Source organism: Amborella trichopoda, chromosome 9 (genome assembly GCF_054954075.1).
Source record: "Amborella trichopoda isolate Santa Cruz 75 chromosome 9, AtrichopodaSantaCruz75HAP2 v2.0, whole genome shotgun sequence".
Lineage (NCBI taxonomy): Eukaryota > Viridiplantae > Streptophyta > Magnoliopsida > Amborellales > Amborellaceae > Amborella > Amborella trichopoda.
In genome coordinates, this window is record NC_142344.1 from 16,054,579 (window position 1) to 16,067,820 (window position 13,242).

The window sequence follows — 13,242 nt, forward strand, 5'->3', positions numbered from 1 at the left end:
ATAGGTATAATATTTCTACGGCACCTCGCTCATAGCTCATCACTGTTTAAATTTCATAAGACAGCCATGATCATTTGATAGTCTTTGAAGTTTTATATTTTTATATAAATTTGATTTACTAAAAAAGGGGGGCTCGTGAACTTCTAGCCATTACACACAAAACAAATACAAAAGAACACAATAACCAAGATATCCTGCATGTTTGGAGCATCTTTATTGTTATTCCCTTGTAAAATATTGGATTTTCCAGGGATACTGTTCGGGCAACTTTGGATGTGAATGGGGTTCCCCCAAGGAAGAAGCAGAGCACATGGGTGATGTCAGTCTTCATCTTTTCAGCAATGATTCGAAATAACCAAATCCTCTCATCCCAATGGAAATCGCCTTTCACACCTCCACCATGTACCTAAGTTTATCTGCTTTACTCTTTACAGAGGAGATGGGTTGTATTATATGAATATGAGAGAGAGAGAGAGTTTGAGAGAGAGAAAGGGCATATCCTCATCGCCAAAAGTCATTGCTTGTGATAAGGGAGGTGAGGTTATGAATGGACTCGTGCCGATCTGTTGACCTAGCGGGGTAACTTGAATCAGGTCAGATCTGGGTTCAAGTCCGGCCCATGTGTTAGACCCAGTGGATCAAGTTTGGGTCCACATCTGGCTTGAGCCCTATCGGGTTGGTCCGTTCCTGGCCCAGGTTGACCTCGACCTAACCGTTGCCACTCCTGGTTAGAGAACTTATATAAAATTGATTGGTCAGTTGCTGACGTATCCAACAAGTTAGTTGTGAAAAAGTAATATGTAAGGCATTCCATATTCCAAAACCAAACTTCCTTACATTTCACTCCAAGAAAATAAGGTATTGGTTTAACGAATTGTGTCCACACATTTTTGGTACATGTAGGAAACAATTATTTTTAGTCACGGTTGTGAATAATATATTGAAGTGTGTTACAATCTTGGAGAAATTTTATTTTAGACTTTATGCCCTATAAAAGAAATTAGTATATATTATCCTCCACCGCTTATGCGTTTTCCAATGATTTTTGGGGTAGGATTTGCTTTTCTCTTTAAAACTCTCTCATATTCATATATACAACCCATCTCAACGTTTTGTAAAGCGGATAAGCTCAGGTACAGGGTGAAATGATGTGAATGGCGATTTCCATTGGGATTAGAGGATTTGGTTAGTTCCAAGCATTAGTGAAATACTGAAATTTGGTTAGTTCCAAGCACTTGTGAAATACTAAAAACATGAAGACTGACATCACCCATGTGCTCTGCTTCTTCCTTGTGGACCCCATTCAGCTCCAAAGTTGCCCAAACAGTATCCCAGGAAAATCCAATATTTTACAAAGGAATAATAATAAATGAGCAATTATATTATGAGACCCTCCCACACCCATGTGAGTAGGATCACTATTAAATTTTGACACAGATCTCTAGAAAAATTATCAATAAACCCATTCACCCAAGTCCCACACCCAAGTGACAACGTTTTTAGAGATTTGTATCAAAATTTAATGGTAATCCTTTGGAGTCCTACTCACATGGGGTGGACATGGTCTCATAATGTTGTTATTCATAATAAAGATGCTCCAAACATGCAGGATATCTTGGTTATTGTCTTTTTATATTTATTTTGTGTGTGATGGCTAGAAGTTCACAAGCCCACATTTTTTGGTAAATCAAATTTATATAAAAATATAAAACTTCAAAGACTATCAAACGATTGTGGCAATCTGATGGAATTTAAATGGCGATGAGCCATGAGCGAGGTTCCATAGAATATAACGTAGGAATTTCTATGTCTTCCTATATACATATATGCACACATATGCATAAAATATAGAATAATTATACAACAATATTATATACGTTCTTTTATATATTATACACCAAATATATAAATTTATATCACAAAAAGGAGCCTTGAACCAAGTCCCGCTATGGTTGATTCAATTTTTGGGTCAAGCCAGATATAGCATGGGACTAGGTGATATAATTTGGGCAAGGCGTCGGCCATAATCTGTGGTTTATTTTTGGCCGCTAGCCGGCCTAGGGCTGGCCAACAAAGTTCGGGGATGGGCTCAAGCCCATGATGATCTACCAAGGCTGGCCTATTGGCAGCCCTATTTGATCAAGCATTGAATCCCAGGAGTCACAGAATGCGCTACTTCCATTATATATTTAAATTCGAAAACCAGACAACTTAAGCCTTTCCAATGGAATGTGAAATTGGAATTTGAAACACCGACTTAAGTCAGCTTAAGCCCGAAGTTAGGTGACTCTTTCAATTGTCTATAACCTAGAATCAAAATTTTTCTTAAAGGACAGGTTCTTGTTAATTATGCGACTCTTTCAATTGTCTATAACCTAGAATAAGAAATTCAGTTAAAGTTGACGTTCTTTTTTTTAAGACAGTAATCCCCAACTGACTAGATTAGGGCGGTTCAAAATTAGTCCAACCGGCTCTCGAAACAGTGCTCCGAGTAAAGTATTATGTAACATTAGTAAGTGCTTATTTTTCCCTTAAGATTCAGTAAGATATTGTTGTGCTCAAGCCTAATAAAGAAACAATGGCTTGTAGTTGCCAACTACTAGGTCGTTAGTGAATCATTATGGATTTTTCTTAAGTAATATTCCACAATTATCGACCAGGAAATCTCATGTTAAGTTGCTAATTCATCGAACAATTCCATTCCTGAGAATTTCAGTTCGCTTCAATTGTCTTAAATGACCACACAATATGATCCATATGCTCAGCATAACATCATGACCATGAGCCTATCAGTCCCATTGATTGCCTGTGGTAATCACATGATCATGATGCTGCCATGACCATATGGATCATATTTAAATTAAGTTTTGATTATGAGTAGACTTTACAATATTTCCTAAGGCATTCTGGATCACAAAAAAGACATACAACTTTTTGTTAACCATGCACACAGATTGGAAATTTCATTCACATGCTTTATTTTCCTACTCTTTCACATCAATGGTTGAATTGTTGGCTGTGGATCTATTTTTTCATCAACTCATCACTAATCATATGAGATCAAATAAGAATAAGATCATGATCTGTAATATCCAAGTTTTATTTCCATCCAAGTTTCCAAAATAATAAAGTTTAACCATGGAAGATATGTGCATTTCGTGAGCAACAAAAATATTTTCTACGTAATATATTATTTAAATATATCAAAAGGCTAGATTGGTATCACGAAACAATATAAAATCTGAATCAAGCCATATTTGAGATGGCGCTTTTCCATAAACAAGCAATAGATCCACAATGTGATAGAAAGTACAATCAGGTGTGATTCGTAACCAATATTTGGAAAAATGATCAATGAACAAAGTACCCATGACAATGACTTCGTTGCAAGTTGGTCAATGGTGCTTCAATTAACCACCTCAATGCCTCCTTTCATTTACAAGATCTCAGATGAGATGGTGCCAACATGTTTGGTTCCTCTGTGATACACCAATTTCTTTGTTATTGCAATCATGGACTGATTATTGCAAGAGATAGTGGTACTATTCTTTTATTCATGCTTCATATCTTGCAAGATTCATCTCATCCACACTGCTTGAAATGCAGCTCCTTCAGATGTATATTCAACTTCAGAAGATGATAGAGTTACATAATGTTTGTTTCTTCAAATGACATGCTATTGCTCCTAAGCACATATTGAGCACATATCTGACTCAATCATATATGGAACCTACCCAACCACCACCATAATAACTAGACAAACTAAAATTATTAGTTTAAGCAAAGAAAATTCCATTATCACTTGTCCCTTTTACATATCTCAATATTCTTTTGTTGCAGCAATATGAAGCTTGCTCAGAATTTGAATGAACATAGATAAGTAAGATACAAAAGGCTAGTATTTGTGAGATACCAAAGGCTAGTATTTGTGAGATACCAAAGGCTAGTATTTGAAGCTATTTGGCGTGCTTCTCTTGAGAAATGAAATTTCCAGCATTACATTGTCACGTTGATTCTAAGTCAGTAATTCATTCATCCCACATGTGGATATTGGATTCAAATACGTGCATCAAACTAGTCCTACATTCTTCTATCAATAAATCCCTATTAAACCTTGAGTACATTAAGTCATCAACATACAAACGTAACATACAAATGTACCGTGAGAACATGTTGTTTACCTTTTAACTTAATATACAAGGTGGGCTAACAATCCTTTTTTTTAGCCATTCCAATGAAAAGATATCCCGATATTAGTGTAACACTCACTTCGAGCTTGTTTAAATTCATAAAGGGCTTTCTCAACCTGTGAACTTTGCTCTCTTGGCTTGCAACCTCACAGCCTCGTGGTTGCCGTACAAAAATTCCTTCATTCAAAGCTCATTTAAAATTGCAATTTTTACATAAATTTTGAAAACATTTCATATATGTTTTGCCGCCCAAGTTAATATAGCAACAGAAGCAAAAGTTTACAATATGAAGTATCACCTTCAATAAGTATCACCTCACAATTAATAAGCATCGCCTTGTCATAAATGGTTGCAGTGTGCACACACGAACTTTACAGAGGTTGGTGGAATGGTGGGTGAGCTGGGTGGCCCCACGTGATTGCATGTAGCGTGCACAGGGTTTAGTTGGTGAGCATGTGGCCCCACGTAGTTTGCCACTTGGTTGAGGGTTGGTGTATGAGCCTGTGGCCCCACGTAGTTTGCCACTTGGTTGAGGGCCAGCACACTATATCCCCAGTTTTATAAAAAAATATCATAAGTGCCCCATCCTCTATGCAATCCGGTTTCATGGCCCCCATCTTTCATTACAATCGGTTTCATGAGGTCAGATGATGTCAGGATTGGTATAAACCGGTGATGTGTCATTGATTAATGATGTCATCAGGCGGTTTCTACCTATCTTCCATCATAATTCGGTTTCATGAGGACAGATGACTTCAGGATCGGCATAAACCGGTGATGTGTCATTGATTAATGCTGTCATCGGGCGATTTCTACCTAAAATCGACGAATCTTGTTTTTCTGTTGGCTCCCAAGCATCCTAGGCGATTCTCGATTCGGATCGCCCTATTCCGGATCAGCTGTTACCGATTTTTTAAACCTTGGGTTGTAGAGAATTGAAGGGTCGGCTGGAGAATTTATTTTAAAAAAGATAAAGGATGGCATTTAATTGTGGTTAGGACTTTTTAAGGAGCAAGTTAGGTTCTAAGATTTTTCTTCTTCGATAAATATGTATTTATTGGACATGAAAAGAAAAAACAAGAAGTATTTATCTTGTGAAAAGATATTTTCTAGGGTGGACTCCCTTGAAGATCAAGAAGGAGGGTCAAAGTTCTCAACCTTTGGGTGGATCCCTTATCGACCTAGAGAGGGGGTATAATTTCTTTGGATCCCTTGTCGACCTAGAGAGAGGGTATAATTTCTTTGGATCCCTTGTCGACCTAGAGAGAGGGTATAATTTCTTTGGATCCCTTGTCAATGTAGAGAGAGGGTATAATTTCTTACACCTTATTTCTATTTTTAATTTTTTTGGTTTATTTCATTTTTACTTCTCCCTCTTACTTGCATCAATTTGTATCAAAGCTTCACAAGATCCATCTATCTTGATATTTACAAAACCCACTCTTATGATGGATGATATATCATGAAAGTAATAAGAGCACAAAATAATGCCATGGAAGTTATTCAAGTCAAGATTTCTGAAATTTGAGGGAAGATCAAAAAACTTTGAGGAGAGATTGATAAAATAAATTAACAAACGCTACAATTAAAAATACCAATTGTCGAGAAAACAGTGATTGATGTCTCATAGATCTAGCATTAAATCTCACCCTGGGTATGAATTCAGTTCCAAAACTAATTCTATATGTCATTCCCATAATATAACTAGCAAATTTTGAGGCAAGAACCATGACATGAAGAACATCTACATGATCTCCATATCAAAGTCAATCTTCTCAGGTTTCATAAGGAGCTCAAAAGAGACATCAAAACTCTGTTCAGTATCCCAATGTTCTACTACAAGTAACTTGTTAAGTATCTGGTCAACTGATTCATTCATTTGCAAAAATGAGAGAGAAAAATTATAGGGATCTTGACCATACTAAATGCATTGGATGTAAGAATCAAAGGGTCTTGATGAAGGATGAAGAAGTCAATGAAAGCTTGAGAGTTTATTTTAAAAAATTACTAAATGATGAGCATAATAGGAACATAGCGGTAGAATGAACTATTGGCATAAATGAGGGCAGAGGTCATAGATATATTAGTAGGATTAAAAAACCATAAGTGAAAAAAGCTTTGAACATGATAAAGATAGGAAAGGCTTTAGGACCGGATGATATCCTGATAGAGGATTGGAAGTGCATGGGGGAGATTAGCATTGACTGGTTGACCAAGATGTTCAACAAGGTGAGACTAAGAAAATAACAAACGAATGGAGGGGAAGTAATGTGATACCTATTTATAAAAACAAATGAAACATTCAAAATTTGTGAATTATTGAGATATGGAACTTATAAGCCACACTATGAAGTTGTGGGAGAAAGTGATTAAGCAACGACTAAGACATGAAACGAGTGTATCAGAAAATGAATTCAGTTTTATTTCAGGGATGTCAACAATTAAAGAGATTTTTCAACTTAGGCAACTAATTGAGAAGTTTAGGGCGAATGAAAAGAACTCCACATGGTCTCTACTGATCTGAAGAAAGCTTATAATAGAGTACCTCTATATTTAATTTGGTGAGTATTCGAAAAGAAAGGTGTATCCAAAAATTATATCGACTTGGTGAGAATATATATGAGGGAGCACTAACTAGTTTACAAATACTTAGTGGAGAGACGAGTGAGTTTCCAGTTACAGTAAGTACACAAAATAAAGTATCATGGTGTATGTTGTTTACAGAGGACATAGTTAAACCTCTAGAGGGATGCTCTAAAATCTAAAAGTTCTAAAATTAGTTGAACTAAGATATAATATATGGAATGCAAGTTTAATCATAATAGAAGGAGAAATTAGGAAGTAATTAAGATTTGACAGCCAATAAATATTGAAAAAACATATTTTGTATATATTGGCTTAATAATCTAAGAAAATGAAGAGATTGAGGAAGATGTTGTTAATAGAATTAGAACCGAGTGGGTGAAGTGTAGATGTAAAACCGGAGTTTTATATGATTGCCGCATTATCAATAAAGCTAAAGGAAAAGTTCTATGAGACAGCTGTGAGATGAGCTTTGCTTTATGGGACAGTATATACGGCGGTTAAGAAACAACATACCCATAAGATGAGTGTAGCTGAGATGAAATTATTGAGATGGATGAGTAGCAATACAAGAAGGAACAGAATTATAAATGAATACATTTGGGAGAACTTCGGTGTGGCTCTAATAGGCGATAAGATGAGAGAAAATATACTTAAATAGGTTGGCCATACGTGGTGTAGACCTAATACAACAACTGTTGGGAGATGCAAGTTGGTTCAAATGAAAAGCTCAAAAAGGGCAAAAGATATTCCCAAAAGGACATAGTTGGAAGTCTTGAGGAAAGATATGGTGACGTATAGCCTCACTGATGATAAGGCCCTTGATAGATCAAAATAGGGGACTAAGATTTATGTAGCCAACCCCAAATAGTTATAAAGGAGATAGAGAATTAGAACTTATCTGAGTCTTGCGAAAAGATATTTTTGGGGTGGACTCCCTTGCAAACCTAAAGAGGTTCAAATATTTCCAACTTTGAGGTAGACTCCCCTACAAATCCAGAGAGAAGGTATAATTTATCATCCCTTATTTTTAATTTTATGGTTTGTTTTATCTTTTCTTCTCCCTCCTCCCTGCTTCAAAAGGAGACCTAGACACCATATAGAAATTTATCGTGGATGGCAACACCAACATACTCCGATAGAAGACACTTAAGCACCATATAGTGGACACTTGTGCCCTACAAAAAGGACACCTCAGCATGCATTGGGATAATAGTGAGATATGAGATTTCACATTTGATTGTCATGTTACGCACTTGGCTAGGCCAATGATTCTTAAAGAAGAAAATGAGAAATCAACTAAAATGGTCTATGTAGGATGAGGACCATAAACGGTCCCTTAATCCATCCCAAGCCCAGGTAAAGAAGATGAGTTGTCTTACGTAGGCAGTTGATATAAAACTTTGTTAAACTTTCTATGAGTCAGAATAGACAAGGTTTCATGTAGCCGATTCCAATTAGTTGGAAAAAAGCTCTGACGATGATGATGAACTAAAATATACCCTAATTTTAACATTATATTAACAACATGGCACTTCACAATTAGATAACATAAAAAGAGTTTGCAAATATAATGGATGCTAAGTGAAAAATGGCACGCAAAAGACTTGTCTTAATTTTTAGAGCCCCACAGTTTGATATATATTAAAGAGAGCCAGAGGAGGAGCACTTGACACTCTGCCTAGAAGCATAACAAGCATTTTCAGTTTTTCATGACCAATAGGTGTGGTTGTGCCTCATGACTACGTCACTAATCTATTTCACAATTCATGTCACTTTAATGCAATCTGGGAATGGGATGTCTAGAGTTCCATTCTTACTCCCCAGTTAATATTACCAAGAAAGAACAAGGACTGCCCAACATTCTACTCCTCCATCCACCATGATCCATAGGCGTACAGATCATGGCCTAAGAGATCCATTGAGCCATATTATTATTATCAGCTACTGAGCAGGTTTAAATACCCATCACATTAACAGTGCCCATAAGAATAGCATTAGATACTAGGATAGCCAACAGAGAAAACGTAGGGATGCTAACACTGAATAGATGCAAACCCTATCCCAGAGGAGAGGAGTTTACCCTTAAACAGTTCAGCATGCAATAGTTTTGTATGGTCCTAAAAGAAATATTGGCATGCATTGAACTATAGAGGAATTGGTAGGTTAAATGGAAAGGGTTAGGCTTATTGCACAGTAAGAGTTTAATCATGCTACAGTGTTCACCAGTCAATCTAGTATGTCTAGGCTTCTATATAAAAACAATGTACCTTATCCAAAGAACGCATTATGATATATTTTGTTTGTAAGAATGTCAATGGAACGATTTTTCAGAACTTGATCATATAAAACTCCTTCAAACACTAAAAGGAACAATATGGTACGAAATAGATCTAGAGAGAGATAAAATAAAATTGTATTCTTCGTAATTAAGTTACGAAGAAAACAATCAAATATTTCATCCAATCTCAAGGGAATAAATACCAGACGGGAAGGTAAGCTATACTTACCCTTTGGGAAATTTTGGTAATTTTACTTATTTTCAAATATTTTATATAGGTGCATGATGGTCAAAGTATAGGGATACTAAATTTGAGCTTAATGTGATGTATGGAAAGATATAAAATTAAAGAAAAATTATGTATGGACAACCTTTTAATGGCTTAAATATGGTGCGAGTCAAATTTTTGAAAAATTATGTGGAAGACCACCCCAACCCTACAGACCCTTTTTTTTTTTTTTTTCATAATTGTCCACTTGTCCAGTATTTTCAACTCTAGATAGAAGAGAAATCCCGCAAGTTTTTGGCCACCTCTACTAAGAAGGGCCAGTCCATGATTTACAATACCAAACAATCCTGTTGTTCGGTGTTTCTAATACTGGACTCCTTAACTTCCTAAGATGTATGACATTAGAAAAAATAGATCTAACATAAGTAATTATTATTATTCCAATTCTTATTATCTAAATAGTACGATAGACTTTATGTAATGTAATTAATTTTATTGATATCGTATTTTATGTATTGTTACTTGTATTTGAATATATTTTAATTAGCATTATATTTTCCTTTAGCTTTTATTTGATCTTTTACTTTTTCTGTTCTAATAATATATTTCCAAATATTTATTGTATTTCTATTCTATTTTCTATCATTTTATATACATGCTTTTATATTCTAACCCTAAAACTAAAAACATAAATATAAAATAAAATACAATTAAAATTTTATATCTATGAATTATTTCATAAAATAAAAAATTCTATTATTGGTAAATTGTATTTCAGATTTATTGAAAGAATACATTGAATACAAATAAAAATAAATAAAATAAGAAGTAAATAAAACTAATCACATTACATAAATTATTAATTTAATAAAAATATTTTAAATAATAATAATTACTTATAATAGATTCAATTGTTCTAATGCCATATAGTTTAGGAATTTGAGCTATCTGGTATTAGAAACATCAAATTGGAGGGTTGTTCAGTGTTCTAAATACCAAACAAGCCCTTGCAAATAGAGTTGGCCAAAACCTCATGGGATTTCCTGCCTTCCTGGTGTTGGAAAGGCTAGACAGGTGGGCAATTTTTGAAAAAAAAACAAAAGGTCCGTGGGATGGTAGTGGTCTCCATGTAATTTTGCAAACTTTCAACTCGTATCGTTATAAAAAAAGGTGTCCGTACGTAATTTTCCTAAAATGAGAACATATTTTATGCTCACAAAAAATGGGATTTGATTGTAAACTATAAATATATGGGACTATTTTTAAATATAAAAAATAAAACACGAGTTATGTGTAAATTTCCCTTACGCTTTATATCCCGCAGATATAAGAGGGAGTTCAGGTTTATCTGCTCAAAGTCCAGCAAAATATCAGATAGCATGGGAGTTGTTTATATCCATGAAGATTACACATATGTAGTTAGTTATGAAATGAGTCACTTAATTTATTTTCTGAACTCCTGATCATCTAAGAACAACTAATAATATGCAACCATAATGAAGACACTGCCTCAATGGAAGAGAAAGGAAATTATCCAAATTAAGGTTCTATAAGTTTGTAAACTAGAGTTAGTATCCTGGTAGAATATTGAAAGCAAAATAGAGGTGAATTGGTGTGGATATTCAATAAAATCCCCTTGCTACAACAATTTAGATTTTGGAAGCTTTGGGCTAAAAATATATAGAATACACACAGTAAACCATTTCTTTTGTTAGATATTAGGAAAAATGACGAAAATTTTTGGCAAAGGGGAAATCAACTACCATGAAATGAACATTTGTGGCTAACAGGAAACCTTGAGAAGCCAATACTCATGAACTTTTTACAGAGACGAAAAGAAAGAGGAAACTACTGCTGACTCTCCTACTAACCATGTACTCCCCATGAAAGAAGCCCACTAAGATTTTATCATCACCTCAGAAACAGATGCCTCAACTTCTCTTGAATGTCGATAGTATCAATCTCCTTCCCTTCACAAACCTGTGGAAATGGCAGTGATGGTGAACTAATGTAGACAGCGCACAAATTCATCGCCATAACAAACTGCTATAATCCTTACCTCACACCGCAGGCAACGGATGGAGGACTGCCTCGAGCATGAAGAGGAACACGACTTCACCTCTAAGCCTGATTCTTCCAAGATGGCCACCACATCTGCGACACAAATTCCGCTTTCGTTGGCACCTCCGATCACCACCTCAATGGCACTGCCATCTCCACAGGGCCGTACAACAACCTCCGGAGCACTCCGCAGCCTGTCCCTTTTCTCCCTGAGTTCCTGGATCTTCTCCCTTTGGTGGGTTACATAATTGGTGGCCTCCTTTAGCTGGTCGCACATGGAGCTCTTCCCCTAAGATAATCAAATGCCATTTTGTATGTCAACTTCAAAACCTTCTCCGACCCCGGAAATACTTCCCTACCTTCTAAACAACCTCTCACACACACACACACAAACCCACCCACCCGTTCAAATGTCTAAACCCTAAAATGAAACACTTCAAGTTTTCAACCACCCCCTCTATGTTTCTCCTCTCTCTTAACCCTTCAAACCCATCTCTCTCTCTCTTTGAAGGAAACCCTAGAAATAGCCATCTCTCTCCCCTAGATGGAAACCCTAGAAATAGCCATTTCTTGGCAAAGAGAGAGAGAGCTAGTTTCGTCCTTTACCTCGAGAAAATCTTCGGGTATGTGAGATCTAAGAGTACCAAGGAGTGCAGTCATCTCTTCCCGCCTCCGCCGCTCGACATCCTTATGCAGCTCCTTCTTACTCCGCCCCTCATTGCTTCCCAGCTCCATCTCATGAGCTACTCCTATAGCAGTTGGGGAGATGGAGGTATGGGTGGTCCTCCATGATTTTTGCAGAGATATGGCAGGAAGATTTGGGCGATTACCAAATGCTTTCTTTCTCTCCTCCTCTTTCTATCTGATGCTAAGAAACACCGAATTGCACCAACAATATCCGGCAAAATCCAGTATTTTAGGGTTAGCGAAACAGTAAAGAAAGCGCACCAGCAGTGTTCATAGAATTGTATAATTTAAAGACCGAGGGAACAACAATAAACAAGTGCCAACGTTGGTGGAACAATATCGAGGGGGATCCTATATTTTAGAGCCGTGCAAAACGATGCCCAGCTTCCCTTTTTTTTAATTTTTTTATTGAGATATAAGTGACGATTTATTTTTAAGTTGGGGCGAAATTTTAGTCCCCAATAGATGACGTTTATTTCTTCTCTCAATTAGGAAAAGGGAAAAGATTGCGTACTTCTACGGGAGTACACTTCTTGTTTACTCCCTTGGGTGGAACCCAGGACATCTAGGATTACTTAGGGAAAGAATTTGGGCTTAATTGGTTAGCACTTGAAGATTTGCAACTCTACGTCCTAGGCTCAATTCCTACCAAGGTTAAGGGCCCTTTAGGCTCAATTCCTACCCTTGGTAGGGGCCTTCTCCCCACTGACTCACCCAAAAAAAAAATTAATCTAAGATTACCTTTAGGATCTCAAAATATTTTGGGGATGTGACGACCTCTTCAACCCATAGATTAACCTCCATAGAAAATACTAATGAATTGTACCCTCTATGCACTTAAAAAATAATGTCTAAAAAATGAATAGAAACCATTTAATTATTAGATAGTCAAATTTAGGTGTTAGAAAACTCAAATTGTAATTTTTTTTTCTTTTGAGAATAATCCATCTTGTAATTCTTAAGTGGTTCCCAAAATTTAAGATCTCAGTAAGTATACACCATGCTCTTGCAGGAGCATAGTATACAAAATTAAGAAAAGGGAAAGTATCCAGCAAGGCCCCACCGTATGCACCCGCGGCAAGATGAAAAATCAATTCTGGCATCGGAAATTTTGCCGATCATAAATAATGAAAAGAATCAATCCCAGCCTCTGAAATGATATATTTCGTGATTTATTTTTTGAAAAAATCCTCATTGTGAGCTTTTTCAGA

The 13,242-nt window shown here is 36.1% G+C and overlaps 1 protein-coding gene across 1 annotated transcript; it reads right to left on the reverse strand.

Moving 5' to 3' along the window:
• Positions 1–3,237: 3,237 nt before the first annotated feature.
• Positions 3,238–12,326, reverse strand: LOC18424490 (transcription factor bHLH55). Its single transcript, XM_006829076.3, has 4 exons — positions 11,951–12,326; positions 11,343–11,633; positions 11,199–11,263; positions 3,238–3,479 (listed from the first exon to the last, which is right to left on the reverse strand). The coding sequence occupies exons 1-4, from the start codon at positions 12,077–12,079 to the stop codon at positions 3,437–3,439; spliced, it is 528 nt and encodes a 175-aa protein (XP_006829139.2). The 5' UTR covers positions 12,080–12,326; the 3' UTR covers positions 3,238–3,436.
• Positions 12,327–13,242: the final 916 nt, after the last annotated feature.